At 43.2% G+C, this 21,831-nt stretch overlaps 1 protein-coding gene across 1 annotated transcript in view; it reads left to right on the top strand.

Annotated features, from left to right (window-relative positions):
• Nucleotides 1–21,831, top strand: part of LOC137795910 (metabotropic glutamate receptor 4-like) — a 152,272-nt gene that overhangs the window by 20,610 nt on the left and 109,831 nt on the right. The window contains exon 2 of the mRNA XM_068593475.1: nucleotides 9,533–10,618. Coding sequence (XP_068449576.1) covers nucleotides 10,064–10,618 — 555 coding nt within the window. The 5' untranslated portion in view covers nucleotides 9,533–10,063. The remainder of the gene's footprint in view (nucleotides 1–9,532; nucleotides 10,619–21,831) is intronic.

The following is a 21,831-nucleotide window of genomic DNA, read 5'->3' as shown; positions in this document are numbered from 1 at the left end:
AAGTCCCGTACTCTGGATGGGGTGGAGATAATTGCTCAGAAGGGAGGCCCTCTGGTCCTGGATTTCTCCCCAGACTCCCTGGCTGTTGCACATTTCTTTTTCAGCAACTGCAGGAGATTAAATATTCTTCGTACTATTTATAAGATGTAGCATTATTGCTTTTGTGAAGCCGTAGAAAACGTCACTCTTGCCTTTCTTTCCCCCCCCCTCTTTCCACAACAATTCATGTTTACCGCTTTGACAAGACACTCGATAAGAATCGTATTCAAAGGGGGAAGATTTGAGGTCAGATCGAGACTCAAACTTCAACTGCCGCCTTGCAACGCGGGCACTTGCAGCTATTTGTGAGATGTTACGCAGCCCCTTGTTCCCATTATCTCTGGAAAGCCAACACACCCAGACTCCACTGATATGCCCTAGTTTTCCATATGTTGCGGCATCAAGAGATCCTGTTGGAAGCAGGTCTCGCGGGGGCACCGGTTTGACATAAATTCCTTAATCCTGACAGGCAGGCAGGTCTAGCTCAACAGATACAGTAAATCAATCAATGTGTCTGAGAAGTAGCAGCCTTCTGTATCGACTGTTCGCCCCCCTCCCCCGCCCTTTTCACAGACACTTTCTAGGACACGCTTGACAGTGATGGCTTGTGATATAGTCTGTCTCCACATTTCAACTTCCTACTAAGCCTTTTATAGTTTGTATTGTAGGAAAGAAAAAAAAAAAAAAAAGGTTGAAGAGGGGGGGGAAAAGAAGAAGTGTATTTGACCCACAAGATGAAGTATGCTAGGCATCATTACCAACCCGCTCTCAGAGTCAACAGGAGGCTGGAGATGGCTCACCTCATGCCATCTTTTTCACCGGTACATTAACCAGCTTCACAGAAAGGGAGCGAGCGAGGGAGCGAGCGAGGGAGAGCGCAGCCTTTCAGCGCCAGAGGCTTGGAGACACCGGGACGTTTGGATATATTTTAACCTGTAGCTTCAAAATTCAAGCCTGCCCTCTGAATCATATTCAATCCCGGCCCCAAGGTGCGCATGTGATGATAGGTAGGAATTGAAAGCTTTATAGAGAGGAAACCTGGTAGCCGGGATGAATACCAAGTAGAGTTGGCACTTTTTCTTCTTCTTCTTCTTCTCAAAAGCAGAGCATAAACAAGTGTAGGAGCCTCGGCGAATAAAGGATACGACTCTGTAAAGACGAACGGTGGGAACTGAGAGATATGGTGGGAGGGGGAAGGTATTTCATCATTCCAGCAAGATGTTAGTCATTGAATCAGTCAAGTCGGTGAACGGGAAGTCAACAATTTTTAACACGCTCCTCTGCCTTCCCCCCTCGGAGCGTCTTCATCCTTCTTAAAAGCAGCAGGAGATTCCTCCCTCCGCTCCTCCACGGCGGGAGAAGCGAGGCCCGTTCTCACATTTCAGGCCATTTATATCCTGGCAGATGCAGCTCGGTGATCTTAGCCCGTCGTTAGCCCGCACAGGGAAGCATCCAGTGCAAGTAAACAAAAAAATTAAGAGACGGCCCATTTATTCCCTCCCTCCCCCTCGTCTTCCGTGTGACTTGCGATTTCCTCAAAGCGAGAGGCATTACATTCGCCGTTTTGACAAATCGCAGCTCTGGCCTCCGTGTTAACGAGGCCTTGTTTGCGTGTCCCCAAAAATGTGTGCAGCCGGCACAGAAATGGAGCAGCTCTCCGGTGCAGTTGTCGTGAAGTTGATATTTCGCAAAAGATAAATTGCACCCGTGTTTCCTCAGGGTCCGTTAGCGAAGGGGATTCAAGCGGGCCACAGTCAGCCGTTGCGTAATCTCACACTTTTAGCCGGAAAAGGCAAATCTCTCACAGTTGTAAATAAATCACTGCTGTCAGCTGCGTTTCGCTGTTTCTGTAATTAATGCAGCCAAGAGTTAAGATATTCACGACCCCCAAAACACATCAAATGTCAGGAGGAAAGAGATTGGGATCATTTCAATCATTTTCCTTTTTCTTGGGGTGGAATAATCAATCTTCTCTCAGTGATGTGAAAAATACATACATCAAACTGGACATGATCCTATGTATTGTTATTTACCTGTTTAAGTACTTATGAATTCACCTGAAGTCACTTTTGATTTCATATATTGTTTATTATTATGCTCACATGGTTATTAATGGATTATTTGACCAACAGAAATGTAATCTGCTTCCAATTTCATTGTCCAAAACTCCAATATACCTCCAATATATATTTTTAAATGTTTTTATCATTGTGAAATGATCTACATCTTCGGTCTTTGGATTGCTGATGGGTCACATACGGAGATCTAAAGGCTCATCTGGGCTTTCTGGAAGATTGTCATGAGCAATTTTATCATCCAAAGTGACTTCCAACAAGTGCATTCAACCGTGAGCACAAACTCAGAACAACAAGAATCAGGAAAGTACAATTCCTTCAATGGAGTCAAACTACAAAGTGCAGTAAGAGACATTTAAGTGCTACTAAAGTGCTACTACTGCGCTAGTTTCCTTATGCAAGTAGTCGAAAAAGATGTGTTTTTAGTTTGCGCTGGAAGATGTGGACACTTCCTGCTGTCTTGATGTCAACTAGGAGCACGTTCCACCATCGAGGAGCCGGGACGGCAAACAGTCGTGACTTTGTCGAGTGTTTAGCTCGCAGTGAAGAAGCTACTAGCCGATTGGCAGAAGCTAAGCGGAGTGAGCGAGCTGAAAGTGTACGGTTTCACCATGTCCTGTATGTAGATCGGACCTGATCTGTTCGTAGCACAGTATTTAAGAGCTAATGTTTTGAAGCGGATGCGGGCGGCTACCGCTAACCAGTGAAGGGAGCGGAGTAGTGTGGCTGAATTTCAGGAGGTTAAAGATCAGTCGGATGCTGCTGCAGTCGAGCTGTAGAGGTCTGTAGACCTGCCAGGAGGGAGTTACAATAGTCAAGAGATGATCAGAGCCTCGACGAGAAGTTGGGCCGCCTTCTGAGTGAGAAAGGGAGGTTTTCTCCTGATGCCGTACAGCACGTACCTACAGGAACGTGCTGTTGCGGTAATGTTGGCAGTCAGGGAGAGTTGACCGCCGAGAGTCACACCGAGGTTCCTGGCCGTCGGGGTCGGGGCCAACACCGAGTCGCTGAAGGTAATAGTGGTGGTCGTGGATGAGAGAGCCTTTTTTCTGTTAGGAAAAGTAGCTCAGTCGATGTCATGATTTCAAAATGGTGGCTTAAGCCAGTTTAAAAATGATTAGCTTCAAATGAATTGATACCTACAAAAAGCTGCACACCTTCACGGTGAAGTCTCAGATTGTTGCGACACATAAAACAACACATTCTTAAATATCATTGCGCATGCAGAATTAATGAAGAAACCCAGCAATTAGTACAACACCTCTGACACTTGCAGTCCAATCACTAATCGTAGCTCTCTGCCCTCTCTATTGAATATCAGTGCTGAAAAAGATCTTTAAATTATAATTGAAAGTCAGAAATTAGACTGCTGAGGAGTGTGCTGTCGAAATCTTCTGAAATTGATACTGATATACTAATTATAACAGCGAGAGAGAGAGGCTGATTTCCCTCAGGAAAGATGATCGTACCGAAGGAAACGATGAACGAGGTTTTTTTACCGTGGAGATTGATTGTGACGAGTCGGATCCTGGCTCTTCGGCGGCATTTATTCCCGGCTCAGTTGTGTTGAAAAATGCTCAGCGTGGTCAAAAAGGAAAAGGGGGTCACATTTACCCAAACGAGTGTCAGCTGAAATACGCAGTCTGGCGATGTGACGAATAGTTTCGAGAGCTTCAACTGTAATTTCCCGTCATTTGGTTCCCTCTATTAGGGCATATATGCGCTTCAGCCTGCCCTTTGAGAGGTAGTTTTCCTCTCCGCCGACTGTTTACTCCGACAACCGTAGTCAGTTATTATTGTGAAGTATTCAAACGTGGTGGGGAAACAATGCTCGGCTGAGTGGCTGCTTTAAAAAAAAAAGAAGTAGTAGTTTGAAACGTAAGAAAGAGAAACCCGCACATTGGGGCTGCAGAGATCTGAGCGGGTGACGGCTTCGCTCCATCAGGAAGTCTGACACACACACACACACACACACCGATATCAAGGTCTGCTTTTAGTCTCAACTCCATCGCGATGGCAGCCGGCAATAAAGAGACTCTTGTTCATCCAGACCTTTTTTTTTTTTTTCCCCGTCTGCGACGCGCGGAGGCGCGTCAAGGCCTGAAGATTAACGCCGCCAAAAAAAGTATGCAAACACTGGAGGAGAACTGTGCAGCGACGCTAATGTGCAATACGAAGAACAATATAAGGCGACAACGTTCCAGTGCAGAAACGGTCGGACGGGAAAATGAATCGATTACTCGTTTCATTTCCATTCAGACTCGGCATCCGTTCAGGTTTTGACCTGTCGGGGCGGACAAAACAAGACATTTAATGACATCGCCTCGGACTCACTCGGCGGGATTTATAATGGGCATTTTCCACATTTTACTTTAATGACATTCCATACACGAGAGGATGAATGTATCCATCAAGGAAATTTGGTCAGAATAATGACAGAGATAGTGAATCGCGGCCCTAAATAATTGAGCATTACCTGATGCAATGATGAATGCTGTTTATGGATCGTTACAGGGCTGCAGCAGAGCGCTGCACAACGTGACGCTGGAACCGACGGAGCAGCTGACGGCAACAATTCAATACAATTGCTGTTAAAAGTAGAAGAGTGACATTTTTCAGACCGCGTTGACGCGCTGGATAAAAATTTAAAAAAGCAGACGAGTGACCGATGGTCGGCTCAGGCTCATCATCATTTTTTTGCTGCTTAAAAAAAACAAGGTATTACCCCTCTAGACCACTCACACATGTATCAATGCATCCTTTTAGTGCTCATTTCAGTCATTTTCCCCCCCTCCTTTCGCTTGAGACATAGTGGCAGGCTTTTTTTTCTCGAAAGCTCTCCCATCTTTGTCTGCAGCTCAGGCCTGCACTCCATACTCTTTCCTCGGGGCAGCCTTCCTCCACCTTCCTATTGATCTGCTGCGCAGCATCAACATGCCGGAGTGTCAATTAGAGAGCCCCTCCTGCCCATCTGTGAGAGGAGAGCTCAAACACATCTATAAAAGTTTCCCTTGGCTGGCTTTGCCATCCAGCAGCTGCTCAATCTCAGAAGATGAAGAGGGGAACAATCTGCGGAAAATAAATATATATATATATTAACTGGATATGTATCCTTGTTTGTATTCATAATGTTCCACTAGCAATGCCGATGGGATTGTAAAATGCTGGGGCCATATAGCGAGGAGTGCTGGAAAAAATAGGAGGCAGTTTCAAGGGCGGGGAGGGGGGGCTGGTCTGCGCAGTAACATTCTTCATCTTCATCTTCAAACAGAGCTTATCTTTGGTTTTCTTTCAGGTGGCGCGCAACTGTAAGGGCAGGCGGGTCGAGTACAGCGGAAGCGACGTATATTCCTCAGTGAAACGAGTTTCTGTTTGTGGCGTTGCGTCTCTCCCCTCCTCCCCCCTCCCCTTGTCGACGGCGTGTTCGCCGCACATCTTTCTGGATCAAACCTCGGCTGTTTTTATATTCGGTGTAAAAACACAAGTTGTCCCTAAACCACCTCCAGTCATTCTTTCTTTTGCACATTTGCAACACTTCCCTAAATATGAAAATGGGTCGTACGCTGGAAAAACTAGTCCCGGCGACAGATGTGTCGACGAAGCGAGACCAGACGCAATGTCAAACAACGCCCACGCCGCGTGCTCCCGTGCGTTCAAAGTCTTCATATTTTGATAATATTTCAGTCCGGATTCCTCATTAAGTCAAACCACCACGAATGGAAGTTGTCAAAACAGACATCTCCAATGCGCAGAAAGTAAATACAGATTGTTTTGAATATATTTTTCCGTAAACCCACAGGTTTCTAAACTTATCATTATTTTGCTGTTTCAGCTGCTGTCGCTGACGTGGCCGTCTAACAACGCTCTTATTTGCCTGAAGGTTATTGCATGGCCTTTTGAAATTAATGCATAGTCTATTCCGAGACTTGTTGGGCACCTGAGGAAAGGTTGTTCTCCTGTGAGGAAATCTCCAGTAACTCCCGCAGCTATCTTTGACATTTTGTAGCCGGTGAGCATTTTAGTTTTTTTCTTGGAGTCTGTGTCATACATGTTGTGATTCACCTTTAATTAAGGGCTTGTATGTAGATACCGTATGCACACTTTCCTTCTCTCTCATTCAGCGCTCTTGAAACTTGTTCCTCCGAAACAAACAGGGACTGAGGTCTGATTACAATTACACTGTAAGATCTACAATTACACTGTAAGATCTACAATTACACTGTAAGATATACAATTACACTGTAAGATATACAGTTACACTGCAAAATATAGTTACACTTTAAGATATACAATTACACTGTAAGTTATACAGTTACACTGTAAGATATACAATTACACTGTAAGTTATACAATCACACTGTAAGATCTACAATTACACTGTAAGATATACAATTACACTGTAAGATATATAATTACACTGTAAGATATACAGTTACACTGTAAGATATAGTTACACTTTAAGATATACAATTACACTGTAAGTTATACAGTTACACTGTAAGATATACAATTACACTGTAAGATATACAGTTACACAGTAAGATATACAATTACACTGTAAGATATACAGTTACACAGTAAGATATACAATTACACTTTAAGATATAGTTACACTTTAAGATATACTTTAAGATATACAATTACACTGTAAGTTATACAGTTACACTGTAAAATATACAGTTACACTGTAAAATATAGTTACACTTTAAGATATACAATTACACTGTAAGATATACAATTACACTGTAACATACAATTACAGTGTAAAATATACAGTTAGACTGTATATTTTACAGTGTAATTGTATATCTTATAGTTACACTGTAACATACAGTTACACTGTAAGATATAGTTACACTCTAAGATATACTGTTACATTGTAAGATATTCAATTACACTGTAAAATATACAGTTACACTTTAAGATATAGTTACACTTTAAGATATACTTTAAGATATACAATTACACTGTAAGTTATACAGTTACACTGTAAAATATACAGTTACACTGTAAAATATAGTTACACTTTAAGATATACTTTAAGATATACAATTACACTGTAAGATATACAATTACACTGTAACATACAATTACACTGTAAAATATACAGTCAGACTGTATATTTTACAGTGTAATTGTATATCTTATAGTTACACTGTAACATATACAGTTCCACTGTAAGATATAGTTACACTCTAAGATATACTGTTACATTGTAAGATATACAATTACACTGTAAAATATACAGTTACACTGTAAGATATTCAATTACACTTTAAGCCGACCTCAGTGAAACATTGATGAAATGCAACAGGTTCCTCTGTATCTCTTTTTACATTTGCTTACAGTGTGTCATGTTGAATACGGCCCTGAGAGGAGGCCGGCCTTAACCAAGGTGAATGTTTTCAAAATGGGGTTCACAGGTTTCAAAAGAATGATTTAAGTTTCTGAAATCATTCTTTCAGAGGATAAAACCAGCTCTCACCTGAAGCACCGACTTCTCCAAGATCATAGAAGGATTTGCGTGCATCCTGGTCAAGGAGGAAACGCTTCATAATGCATCTGGCGTGAGACAAAACAAGCTGATTAACGTGATAATGCGAGGAAGACGTTTTTCCTTCACTTGCTCTCGCGTTACTCTCTCAGATTGGCTCGCTGTTTCTCAGTCTGAAGGAGACGCGAGCTGTCTCCCCACCAGCTCTATTCTTCTGTGCAAACATGACGTTTGATGACATCTTTCTTGAAACCCGCAGTCTCGCAGAACTCTTTTTGAACCCTTCAGTTTATACAGCTGTATTTTTTTTTTCTTCTTCTTCTTCTTCTTTTTCTTCTGCCTTACCTATGCCGATGTATGTTGGCAGCTCACTGCCTTCACCTCGGCGCGCGCATTAGACGTTAGCTACGGCGTGTTGCTGGGTTGCGGGGGCCCAAGGTGAGTTTGCCGTCTTCGCAGTTGTCATCTGCTCTGCAGCAGTTAAAGTTAACCTGCAGTGAATCAACTCTGAAAAATGACTTCTCACTCAGGAGGAGATAGTTGGGTGTATTCAAAGGACCTTGTCACTTCCAATATGCTCTCAATGAATCTCAGATCCAAGGCTTCAACCCACTCCGCTGGGGAAAAAAAACAACCCAATGTCCACAGCTCTATTCCTCCCCGTGTGCAGGCAGATTGTTCCTTCCGACCAGGTGTTTTTTTTTGTGTGTGTCTATGTGGCACGCATCTAAAGTTTATGTCGGAAAGGAAGAAAAAAAAGAAAAAAAACACAAGTGAGGGAATAATATTGTCAGATTGTGGCGACGTGCAGAATGGGAACTCTGAATCCGGTAAAACAACAATTGCAATGTAGTGAGGTAGAGAGCTGGATTGTTGATCTTTGCTCTGTAACAGGTCCGTCGTCAGCGGACTCGGTGCAACATGTTTATATCCCGTCACGGGGGGAAAATGGCCGGCCGCACCAGTGATGATAGTTATGTAATTCTGGAAATGTTCACCATCCTGAGCCATGTTAATGGCTGCGTAGAAGTCCGCTTGCTTATTGCAGTGATTTCTCAAGGTGGGTATTTCTTTTTCTCCATTTCTGCCGACCGCGGATATAAAAGCGTCTCTCCGTCTGTAAAGGCATAATTAGGATTGCACACTCATTTCGGAGACTGTACCCTCTTCGGTTTGTTATACTTTTACCTACAAGGCACCGATTTGGACAAGCTTAAGAGACCCACATGTGAACGTTATTATACTATATGTAATTGATTTGCCCTGTAGTAGTTAGAAATACATGGGTAAGAGGTCCATTTGGCACAAAGAAATATCAGCTTCATCTGTAGCCCATTCAGTCAATTTGAACTTCCCTTGAAATCCTTTATGTTTCTGATGCTTTGTCGGGCTTTGAAGAAGTAATACGGCAGCAATGGTGAGACATTTTCTGGTAAATAATGATTTCGTAGCAACGCAGCGACACAGAACAGCATTATAACTAACACACAGCAGAACTACTGCGGACGCCAGGAGCGCGGTCGCGTGTTCCTGGCACCATAAAACAAGTCAGCCCCTTTTTTTCAGCTTTGATTCCAAATCAGTTTGATGTGAAATCAATAGCAAAAATAGGACATGTAATAGTTAAAGAACGCCACACTACGGACATGAAGCGTGAAGATGAAGCGTGTCGCTCTGACTGTCAACCTTGAGAGTCCACGGAAACCTTTTGAATTCAAAATGGCAGATGTCGGAGGACTATATGAGAAAAATAAATGAGTTTGGGGGCAGAACTGTCTCTTCGTGCCACATAATGCTGCACTAAAAAGGTTACGCACTAAAAAAAGAGGTATTGAAAAGCTCACACCAATACAAACCCCTTTGCCTTTTTTGGCCCTGTTTTCACTGTGCATTGTCTCACTGTCTTCTCTTTTTCATCTTTCAGGAATTCGCTGTGAAGCCTGTGGACCTAAGCAGGCCTGAGGGCTCTGACATATACCAAATCCCTGCCCAGGGGAACAGCAGAGATTAAAAACTTCTGATTGAGGTGGAGAGGAAAGAGACACACAGAGAGAAAAGGGGGGGAGAGAGAGAGAGAGAGAGAGAGAGAGACGGAGAGGAGAAAAAAAAGCTTATCGTTCACCTTTGTTCTTCCTAATGCCCCGAGTGAAAGATCTCCATCGGCAAGACTGTGAATAACAACAGACACCAGAGCAGCTGCCCACCGCTGTGGTCAGACGATGGAGTGAAAGAGGAGCAGAGCGGCAGGATTACGGCCCGTGACATAAGCCAACCTCATATTCACAATTAATTGAATGACCGGGAGAAAGGAGAGACATGAGAGGAAGCCATTTCTGTGCCAACTGCTTCAAGAGCTATTGCAATTAACCCTCTGGCCGTCCTAAAACAATACCTGGCGTCTGCTGTTTTCTTTTTCTTTTCTAAATTAGCCGGGGGTTTCGGTTGCACCGCGTGGATGCGCGCTCGGGCTGCGGCCATGGTTCAACCCCCGGTGTGTCGACCGGAGTGGACCGGCCGGATCCTGCTGCTGCTGCTGCTGCTGCTGCTCCTCGACAGCTCCCCGAAGGCCGCTCAGGCCGCCAAACCCAAAGGGCCGGGACAAACGCATTTGAACTCCATCCGCATCGACGGGGACATCTCCTTAGGCGGGCTCTTCCCGGTGCACGCCAGGGGCCACGACGGCAAGCCGTGCGGGGAGCTGAAGAAGGAGAAGGGCATCCACCGGCTGGAGGCCATGCTCTTTGCCCTCGACCGCATCAACAACGACAATAACCTGCTGCCCAACATCACGCTGGGGGCGCGCATCCTGGACACCTGTTCCAGGGACACACACGCCTTGGAGCAGTCGCTCACCTTCGTGCAGGCGCTGATCGAGAAGGACGGGACGGATGTTAAGTGTCTGGGCGGGGGCGCGCCCATCATCACCAAACCGGAGAGGGTGGTGGGCGTCATCGGCGCCTCCTCCAGCTCCGTCTCCATCATGGTGGCGAACATACTGCGGCTGTTTAAGGTAAGACGTTTGCCCTGGCTTGTTTTTTGTCTTCCCGGCTCCAGATTGCGAACGTCCACTTCTTCGCAGAACGAAGAACACGAGCTGTGTTTCAGTGCCGTGATTTGTGTTGTTTTATTGATCCTCTTATATGTTTTTTTCTTTAATAATTAATAACGCTGGCTGGAAAAAAAAAAAAAAAGCTAAACAATAGCAGCTGCAGGACAGTGTGGGAACACACTATGTGTTGGACACTATAGAGAGAAGAAAAGATGGTGAATCTCATCACTGGCTGTGGCCCTGCAGGGGTTGGTTGCTAAGCAGTGAGAGGTGTTATTGCCTGTCACAATACAGTCGTGATTAATAGAATACGACTTAATTTCATTTTCTCCCCATAGCCGCTTCTTCCAATCAGTTTGTTGTATACATCTGTTCCACGGTGGGAGAAATATCTTCCATTCATGTACATTTGAACATCTGATGAATTATTGAACACATTGTGTCTGCTGTGGAGCAAGTGCAACGGCTCTTTCTACGTTACTGAAGCTTTCATTGCTGTTTACTGCTCGGCTCTCTGCAAAATAATGCACCTGTTTTTGTTTTTTTTTTAATTTAAAAAAGAATTACCTTTTATGAATTACTGCAATGTGTTTCAACAGTTTCATGGGTAATTACACATTTTAGCACCGATATTACCTAAATTACTCTCCTTGGGACCGGCGAGGTAGTGGTTTATTCAAATGTTGTGTTAGAAAATGGGAAATCTTTACTTGGTTGAAACACAACTTCAAAATATGTGTGAAATCCTCTGCAATGCTTTCATCTAAACAGCTGATCGTAATCCTGACTTGAAGATGTACCTTCTCCTTAATCTCACGTGGAAATGACTTCCCTCGTCTGGAAGTGCTGAGGTCATGTGACTCTCCTCGCAACTGATTCAGTGTTTTAATTAAGGACACTGTCTGCATCCGACTTTTTGTCACCATTGCACGAAGAAAACATGACAACATGTGCACGTTTCACATTTTAAAGACCGATCCTTGAAAAAAAAACGGACTGCAAGTGAAAGAAAAACAAGAAAAAGAATCCCACTATTTTGATAATCGACGTCTAATTTGCGTCATGCTTTTCTTCATTCTCCAATTACAGCTTCTCAATTGTGAGAACCAGCTGCTTTTCTTTCTCTTCGGGCAATCTGAAGACGTTACCTTGTGATATAGGTCATTACAGTGACCTTTTTTGGTATTCTCTGACATTTTATTGAACAAAAAGTCGTAGATATCAGGCAAAAAACCCACTGGTGGATCAATTAATTATGAAAATAATCATAAGTTGCATTCATAGATGACTGAAATGGAAGCTAGAGCTGCGTGTTGTGTGGCCTGTGTGTTCATCTTTGTGTCTGCTGGCCGCTTTGATGCTCTCGGCTCATGATACTGAATGCTAGACTACTCTTGAACCAGACCAGACTCTGGCACGGCTTCGACTGCTGCCTTCCAGTGCGATCAACACGACACCAATGCCGAGCTGGAGAGATGCTCTGCAGTGTGTGATAGGATATAATTACTGAACTGTGATTAGGATAGCACTTCTTTTTTTTTGGGGGGGATTTCGTTGGCTGCGGGAACCCTGTGTTTTCACATGGCTGATGGAGATCGTGTCTGATGTGAGCACAGTGAGTCACGAGGTGAAACACGATTTCACACGGAGGCCGTTTAGGGCTGCGTCGACTCATCGACGTGATGGACACGGTCAATAACAGAAAAACATGGATTTACATGCAGTGAGTCAGCGCTGTTACACTGCAGCAGGTGAGAGTGGGATGGTTGGAGGATTCCTTTTTGGTGACGTGGATACAAAGCAAATATTGAAGAATAAATAAAAGAAAAATCGACAGCGCAGTGTGCAACCAATGGAAATGTCTCTTGTGTACCAAGTGTGTCAAAGAACTACAGTGGCCGACATAAATACGGGAGTGGCCTCATCTAGAGCCAGTGTTTGTTTTGTCTCTTCTGGGCCAGAACATTGTGGCTGCCTGTCTGAAGAGTATGGAAGCCCAGCCCCGCCACAAAAAAACAACTTCATAATTGTGACCAAAAAAAATTAGATCATAATTATGACAAAAAAGTATGACAAAAAATAAAATAAAAAGTAAGACAAAAAAGGTATGACAAAAAAGTTGACAAAAAATTATAATTCTGATCATAATAAAGACAAAAATAAATATGATAAAAAAGTGACAAAAAATAATTCATATGACAAAAAGAAATTACAAACAAAGTCTGTGCCGAAAAATAAAACAAAAAGGTATGACAAAAAAACAACATAATTATGGCCACTTAAACATTGTGGCTGTGAAAAAATTGTGAAAAAAAAGGAAATCGTAATTAGGACAAAAAAAGTTTTAAAAAATCCCCCCAAAAAAATCATAATTATGACAACAACAAAAAATTCACCAAAAAAAGTGTCTGGCTGAAGTGTATGGAGGCCCATTTCCGGCACAAAAAAACATGACACAAAGAAAAAATATATAATTATGACCAAAAAAAAGTTTGAGGAAAAAAAAATTCGACAAAAAAAAGAAAACTTATGAAATAATATTTCTTTTGTCATATTTATTTTTGTTGTCATAATTTTTTTTTTGCACGGATATGGGCTTCCATACAGGAGGACCCGCTCCACTGTAAAAAAAAAAAAAAAAGAAGCTCATTCTACGGTAATTATTCTATTTATATTGAATTCTGCCAATAGATCCCTCCACCAATGTACCTTTCATGCTTTTTGTGTGTAGCAGTTAATCTAATATGCAACAGCCTGCAGTGTGTGTATGCTTTAATAAGCTGCCTGGTTCCAGAGTGTCACAACCCACATGGGGACGTATCCTGTTTGTCGAGGCCCCCAGCGTAAACTGGATTGAACCTTTTATGCGCTCGAGGTATTGTTCTTCCTCTTTGCGTTGGTGTGCTTCACATGAACCTGTTGATCTACAAACGAGCTCGCGTGAACTCTTACATTTCCTTCTGTCTCACACATAAATCAGGAGTGTGCGCACGCTCACACAGGTAGACGTTGGCACACAGTAATGAGCCTCTCCAGCGGCGTGTTCTTGATCCCTCTCTCACATGGAAGCCTTAAATCCTTCGTCATTAGCACGGTGCTCCTTCCCGCTTCATTAATGCACGTAAGCGCTATCCTTGCATATTTAATTTAGATTTCTCTGATCTCCCTTCTCTTTATCCTCAATGTATATATTAGCATTTCCCTCTTACATTCAGGCATCTGTGGAGGTTAAAAACAAGCAGCTTCGACAGGTTGAGTACCTACTCAGCATAGTGCGATTTTACCGGTCCATCTTCAGTTACTGCCATCCGGGTTATGGTTCCAAGATAGTCGCCTATCAATCAACATCCACTCTAATTGAATGACGCTCATTGCAACGATCAGAAAAGAGGAAAAAAAAAGCTCCCCCGGACGTGAAGTAAAGCGGTCTGGCCTGTTCTATAGATTAAACCGTGAACCTTTAATGGAGAGTGGTGTGTGTGTGTGTGGTCATTTAGGGGGAGTCTTGAGTTACGGCTTCCCAGCGATCCATAGGTCAGCCGGACGACCGCCGGCTCTCTCCCTTCCTCGCGGATCACGCCGCCGGTCCCCGGGAAGGTAACCGGCTTGACTTTACGAGCGCCTCGTACCATGCGCCGCGCCAGCAAGACATCATTTGCTGCACGATGGAGCGTGCAGGGAGGAGAGGGACGAGCTCGTATACCGGCGCTGCGGCCAGACATAGATGTTTGCTTTGAACGGAGGCAACGCGTGCACTCGAGGACACACTCGGCATGCTGATGACGCCTGGAAGACCGTTGGACATGCAGACGTGCACGTTACACTCTGCCGTGTGCAAAACTCTCGCCACTCAAACACACACGGCGTCCATAAACACTCGGCACACGGAAACACAAGCAGACCACTTTAGGAGCCGGCGTCAGCGTCAGCCAGCGTGGTGTTGTTAGCAGGTTTCGAGAAAAGTGTTTCCTCAGCACTCGGCTGCATACAGATGTGGTCCAGAGCAGCGTGATGAATATTTTAACTCCGGCCTTATGTAATGGGAACACGGGGACCACGGGAGCTGGAGCTGGAGAACATTTTAGTGTGGTTTGCCGGGAGGTGGGAGATGCTGTGACAAGCGGTTGGGGGGAAAAAGATAATTCATGATCACAGACGAGATATGTCGGATGACTACATTATTCATTTGCGTAGCAGATGCGTTCATGAAGTTGACCCGTATCTGCGACAACGCACCGCTCCACCGGGTCTGTGCCTCTTGACTTGAACACCAGCGGGTGATAGTGACGGTTTTTTTTGTTTTTTTTTCTCAAATTAACCGTATTCGATAAGTTTGCTTCGTGCTCAGTGAGAGGAAAATGTATTTTCTTTTCATGAATCCTCGTTTGTTTCATTCTGCGGTGCACACGAGTAACACAAAAGAGAGGCAGTGACCCAGGAATGAGAAGCTCAAAGCGTTCTCGTCTGCACCGCTCCGTGGAAAACATTTTGGTGGGTTTCTTGTTCTGACATTACAGTTTATCGCTGGCTGAACAAAGCATCTCACATTCACTGAAGTGGCTAGTATCAGTAGTAGAGGGGGCCACAGAAGAGTAGAAAATGATCCATTTAGAGGGAGAAAAGTCGAAGGAAAAATACAAAATTCATGCAAGAGCACACAGGCCTTCAGCAACCCACTCATTCTGCCGTTTTCCCTCACCCTTAGTTCATGCTCTTGATTTTTAAGTTTCGCATCAGAGACACAGAAGCTGACCCACTGAGTAATTGTTTATGCACATTCACATCGTGTAGGAACCGTCTCCACCGTCTCACGATGGCGAATCGTCTGTGCGTCGTCTCAGAGGCGCATAACAAAACACAACACAACATCAATTACATGATCTTGTTTTCTTCCCCACATTGGAGGCAGGGCCCGTTTGCCGCCGCCACACCGCTTCACGTGGCGTTGCTGTAATTACAGTTTGGCAGTTAAATTGGTCTCAACCCTCCATGGGTTAGTTACGCGCTTCAAACTGTCAACAGAATGTGAAGCAAATAATATTTAGTGCAGGATAAACACTATATGTAATGAAAAGTTGATTAGAGATTGCCCAGAGCTGAGCCGTGTTTCCTCGTGAATTCCTTCTCGGCTTTCGTACATGATAACGTTGCTGATAAAACCATGTAAATAATGAACCACGGTGTTGAATAATACATTTACAAGACAGACGAGCAGTTATGAATACACTGGCTATTATTCATACACTTTGAGCTCATACAATGAACCAGATTTAATTCTAGCTGTATTTTTTTTTGGGCAAGCGACCAGCATCTTGTTGGATGTCGAGCGAGAGAAACACATTTTTGGGTATTAAAAGAAAAAGATTGAAAAAATTGAGCGTGTGTATGATTATTTACATATATATATATATATATATATACATATATATATATATATATATATATATATATATATATATATATATATATATATATTATAGTAAAGCTGCTATTATATGACAGCTGTAAAGGTAAAAGCTATCAGTGTCAATCTCAGTCAAAATACATGCATAAGGTGGAAACCCGGCCGCCCAGCGTACCGCGAGCAGGATGGCAGACATCATTAGCAGTTGACGGTTTCTTTCATGATTCCTTGAATGAGCGAGCCGATCCATTCTGCAGCTGTTTTGTGGTCAAAGCTGCGCTACATCCCTCTTTCCCAGAGGTGCTCACCATCTGCTTTGTTGCAACCTCCTTTTAGCGAGATAATGATTATTTCCCTCCAGTGGAGCCTCTGCTACTGTTAACATTTTTTTTTTTTTTGCTTCAGACCTGTTTGGTATTATGAGTCAATGTTATGTATTAATGTACCACACCACCTCAAACATTCCTCTTTTCTCTCTTTGGCAACAGTGAGGGAGCTCATAGATTATTTGTTTCTGCTTTACACTTGAAATCAGCCGTGTTTGATTTGTCTCTGACACAGAAATTGAAGTTCAACTTTTGTACTGAAGCACTACCTACTCTATTATTTTTTTTTTCAATTATCATTATTTTAATTTGAGGTTTTCAAGGGTTGGGCCAGAGTAACGGCTGTCATACTGGTTTGATATGAAGCCAAACACTGGACTGGATTGGTATATCAGATCCTACTATTTGGTAAATTGCTCCCTGTTGCTGTGTCTACGGTGTGTCGAGCAAAAAATGTAAGTCGCTTTGGATAAAAAAGCGCCAGCTAAATGAAACGTAACGTCAACTGAGCAGCCGCTCGACCAAAACTCCTAATGATAGCTTTCCTCTTAAATGAGAATAGTTGGTCCACGAGTCGACAAGTACAATTAAGAAAACACTCAAAACAGTCCGCATGATTTTCAGTTTAATCGAGACGTTTAAACATTGTGTATAAGAGCCATTTGAAATATATATATGTAGTAACCATATCAAATTTAAAATGCTGTTTGAATCAAATGTCCCCAGTGGCTGCTCTGGTTGCTCCGTTACGAATGCACCTCACAACCCCAGTGTGTGGTGTAATATTTTATGAAACAGGAGGTACTGTGCCACTGTTCATTAGCATGTTAGTGTGCAAGTTTTATTACCTTTCACCTTCTTTTACTCTCTCTCTCTCTCTCTCTCTCTCTCTCTCTCTCTTCGCCCTCCAACGTCCAAACAGCAAGCGATGCGGCGCTCGGCCCACAATTGTCTCTTTAACATGAATTGTCGCAGTCCTCAGTCCTCAAGTCCAAATGGATTGGGGGGGAAAAATTCACAACACGTTGCCACTTGGCCATCAGGATCTAAACTAATGCGCACTCACACGCCCGATGGCGGGGCCTTCGGGAGCAATTTGGGGTTCAGTATCTTGCCCAAGGACCATTTGACACGCGGACTGGAGGAGCTGGGGACTGAAACGCCGATAACGGGTACCACAGACCTCGGAAGCTTCGTTCAAAAAACCTCAGGCGAAGCTTGCTGGCCAATCCCGTCTATTAGGAGAAAACACTGTCTCGGTCAGAGGAGGCGTTTAGTCTGCGAGTCTACTTAACATGCAGATCCCTACAAGCGAGACATGAGAACATGGCTTGGGTCGTGATGTGTAGCATCGATTCATCAACAAATGGCCTAAACTCTACACACTGCACTGCTACGCACACACGGCGAGAGCAAACAAACACAACATGTGCCGTGCTCCTCCTCCCCAACCTCGACTCAAATTTTCTGCAGTGAATTGTGCTCGGCCTGTCGGGCACCAGTGGCTCGATTAGTCTGTTCATCAACAATATAATATATGAATCAATATTAATTACGTTGTCGTATTGCGCGTTGCAATACCAGCTGAGTCTGGCGCCGCGACGCTGTCGGCTCAGGTTGCGGATGTAGGCTACTTTTTTTAATTTCCCCGAACATGTCATTATAATGGCACGTCGGTTCTGCTGATTTGCACAGAATCATTGGACCCAACCCGACCCTGGTGAAACCCATCTCCTCCTTTTGTCAGCTTTTCAGAGCATTTAATTTGAGTTGCATTTGATCTTTTAGCCGCTGGACTTGTGTGACGCAATCCCACGAGCAGAGCTCTTCTATGGGAAAACGTAATCAAATGTATTAATTTAAATGCATGCTTTTTTTCTCAGACAGAATTAGATTAGAGGTAAAAAATAATATAATCCACTTGAAGAATTGGGTGTTAATCTTGCTTAAGAATTGTGTTTTATTTTCCATTTTCTTCTCTATGTAAACGGGAATTTAAAGATTGACATTCCCTAAAATTTAGCACAAACGGCCTTATTTTATATGAAGCTTATTCCTTTTTATTTATTTTTTACACCATTTCATCACTGCTTGGTTGAAAAACGAGTGGTCCTGTTTCTTGCATTTCATCACTGCTTGGTTGCCCAAACTTGTAGTGACTCTGGATAAGCCTGATAAATAATATAGGTCCAATCATGTATTATCCATTGTTTTAATTTCACCCTCATTGTGTATGGCGCATTCTTAAAACAAGAAAAAATGGTTTCATGTCATGAAATTTCATGCTTCGTCTGGCCTTGTTCCCATTTTTATACCCCTATAAACCTTCTCGCGACACAGTGGAACGACTGCCCCGTGTCACAATTGATTTAGCAGCTCATTTGGGGGAATGACGGCTAAATCAAGATAAACTAGTATCAGCCCATGGAGGCATCTCACTTCAAGCAAACCCACTCAGATGGCCAGTCACAATGCGGTTGTTCACACCCATTGCTTCTCTATGGAGCCATTAAAGACTGCTTCCTTACTCGACAGTACACGCGCTTTAATTTCATACAAGAAAGTAATAAGTTGAATGTTCATCATAATTGTTAGTGAGAGCAATTTGCCATGTACTATGTAGTTCAGTGACAAATGTGCACAATGGAGTCATGCAATATTGGGCCTATTTAATTGGCCAATGGGAGACTGTAGCAGATATGTCTGTATCCGTTCATATGCAGTTTGATTTACGCGGATATGGATTTTTAAAGGAACTAATATGGAAAGTGCTGCTTGAGTAATTTGGAAACGGTGCCATCACATAGTTTATCGAGCAGAGTGTCGTCCCTCTTAGGATACAGTGACAGAGCGCTTGGCATGCGATGCAAGACTTCTGCAATGTCAACCCAATGTTTCACAACATGGAGGACAAGAGCTGTGTGTCGGCGTCGCAAAGTACAGCAACTTAACCTGCTAATCAGTCCAGCACGCGGCATTAAGCAGGCACAATTAGAAAAGTGGGCCATACCTATCGCTACAAAACATGCGAGTCACAGCTAGCTTAAGCCTATTGCGTTTTACACTGCTTGAATTAGCCTAGCAGCTAGCAGCCCTTCCTTTTACTGACAACTGTTCTACTCTTACTTGGTTTTACGGCACTTCATCTTCCGGTTGAACACCGCTATTGAATTTCAGCCTGCATGCAAGTTTTTCCAGCCTAACTTTATTGAAACGGACTAGCTCGTAGCCTACTGGTAGCAAGGGCCGACAAGTTAGGGAACTGGCTATGTTGTGAATGCCATCGCTCTGTTCTCACAAAGTTTGTCCCTCATTGAAACACAGGAGAGAGGACAATTGAGCCAAAGTAAAGACTCTTCACAATGAGCTGAAATAAATCTAGTAAATATTATGTTTTCTGTGTTTCTTTCAGGCAATCTTAGGGGAAACACTGAAGTTTGTACTCTTCCCTGTAAAATATCCTGCCTCACACATATTTGTGTTATAAGTGTTTGATAGCCACAAGTGAGGGGCTACTGTGTTTGTGTGTCTATCAATAATCTTTCGCTTATACATCACGTACAGATGAATACCGGACGATAATTCCAAAACGTTTGTCTAATCCCTAATGAATTACCTCAAATATTCCGTATTGGTTGGGTTATGTTAGATTTACTCGCAGATGTCAGTTGAAGCACAGCTAGATTATATTATATTCTTTAATTAACAGAAAGCTGGACCGCATCCACGTCGCTCCAGACAGCAAAGCTGCAGCACCAATGGAAAGATATTATAGGGCATTGTTACTTTGTAATTTTGAAATGAGAGCCATCTTGGCCAGAGTACTGTAAGTCAATGTGTGAGCTTGCAGATAATAATCCCGTTCAGTTCAGGGAGGTAATACTTTTTCCAATTTTCCGTGGCTTCATCCACGTCATTTCATTCGGCTCATGCACACACTGCCTGCACCTATAGTGCAGGGCTCTGTCTGTCTCAACACATGAGAGGGGCAATTTGTGGAAATGTTTCTTTTTCACTGATTTGACCAAATCCTAAATCGCACCCCCCCCCTTAAAAAAATAGCTTTTTACAGAATGGCTCAGATTTGATGGATGGATATGCTGCAGAGCCACTTTCTGCAGGCCCTGTAGACCTGTGAAGGTGCAGGGCAGCATACTGTATATTGGTACCGGGTGTTGATTCGTGTCCCTGTTTTTAACTTAGTGGTTTCCAATGTTTTTGGCTTGTGACCCTTTAAATTGAAGCAATATCTTCGTGTGACCCCCAAGTCCCTAGTTACATACCAGTTGTTGTTTTTTTTGGGAGTCTAGAAAAAGTCTAATTAACCAAAGAAAAGATTGGGCGAAGCAAAGATTGGACTAAAGTTCTGAAAAGATGAACGGTGTTGGTTTTGTAGTCGCGGTAGTATTTAACCCCTCTGATTTATTTCACTACACTTTGAATGGGTCTAAACCCGCGGATGGAAAACCACTGTTTCAGTCGCATATTTCAGGTTAAATTAGATCGTTAGTGTCATTGAAATCACGTTGTGCCTAATAGTGATTCCAACAGTTTATCGTCAGCCAGGCACACTTTTAAGTTTACTTCTTTTATAACACTGAGGCATCCTTCATCCTTCATTAAATAATGGACCTGATGGCATTCGACATATCCTGTGTCAACCTCCGGGTTGATATTGTGTATTTGTTTCCATTGTGCAACGTGATTTTCCACTTAATTGTCCCATTAAACTGCTTTTCCACGGGAAGGATGAGAATATCAAAGTGTTGTGCACCAGAGGAAACACCTTTTGAAGAATCCTTAGTTTTGCTCTGTTTGTTTTTTTCTTTTCAAGAATTGTGACCAAGGGGCGGCCGTAGCTCATGCGGGGAGCGATCACGAGTAGTCTTCCTGGAAAACCACAAGGTAGCCGGTTCCATCCCTGGTCTCCCCATAGTTCGCGTGTCGAAGTCCTTGAGCAAGACACTGAAGCCCCAGTTGCTCCCCGGGCGCTTCACAGCCGCACAACGCTCCTTAATTACTGAGGATGGGTAAAATGCCGAGAATAATTTCCCCACTGTGCGATTAATAAAGGATTCCAAAATGATTTTATAGTTGAAAAAAATCAACTCGTCAGCGCTCGCTATAGTGAGGAAACTAAACTATGTCACAGTCACATCGTTTCTAAATGACCTCAATCTTAATTTGCCATTTGTCCTACAATTTCTTGCTGATTATCGGCTGACATTGATACCAAAATAATCTGCAACGTGTCAATATAGTTAAACTGGACATATTGGCATAGCTCTAATGCAGCCAATTACATCTGCTTATGTATGTGCAGCACACCTGTAAGGAATAGGATATTTATTTAGGGAAAAGTAGCCATGTTGCTTTGATGTGACGGGTGAATCCGATTGCTCTTTTTGCACTCTGCGAAATAACATTGTCTTCATATTAATGGC

Source organism: Clinocottus analis, unplaced genomic scaffold (genome assembly GCF_023055335.1).
Source record: "Clinocottus analis isolate CAN_PGR_092001 unplaced genomic scaffold, fCliAna1.0.p SCAF_3, whole genome shotgun sequence".
NCBI lineage: Eukaryota > Metazoa > Chordata > Actinopteri > Perciformes > Cottidae > Clinocottus > Clinocottus analis.
The sequence above is the reverse complement of the archived record's forward strand: the minus strand, read 5'-3'. Positions and strand labels throughout refer to the sequence as shown.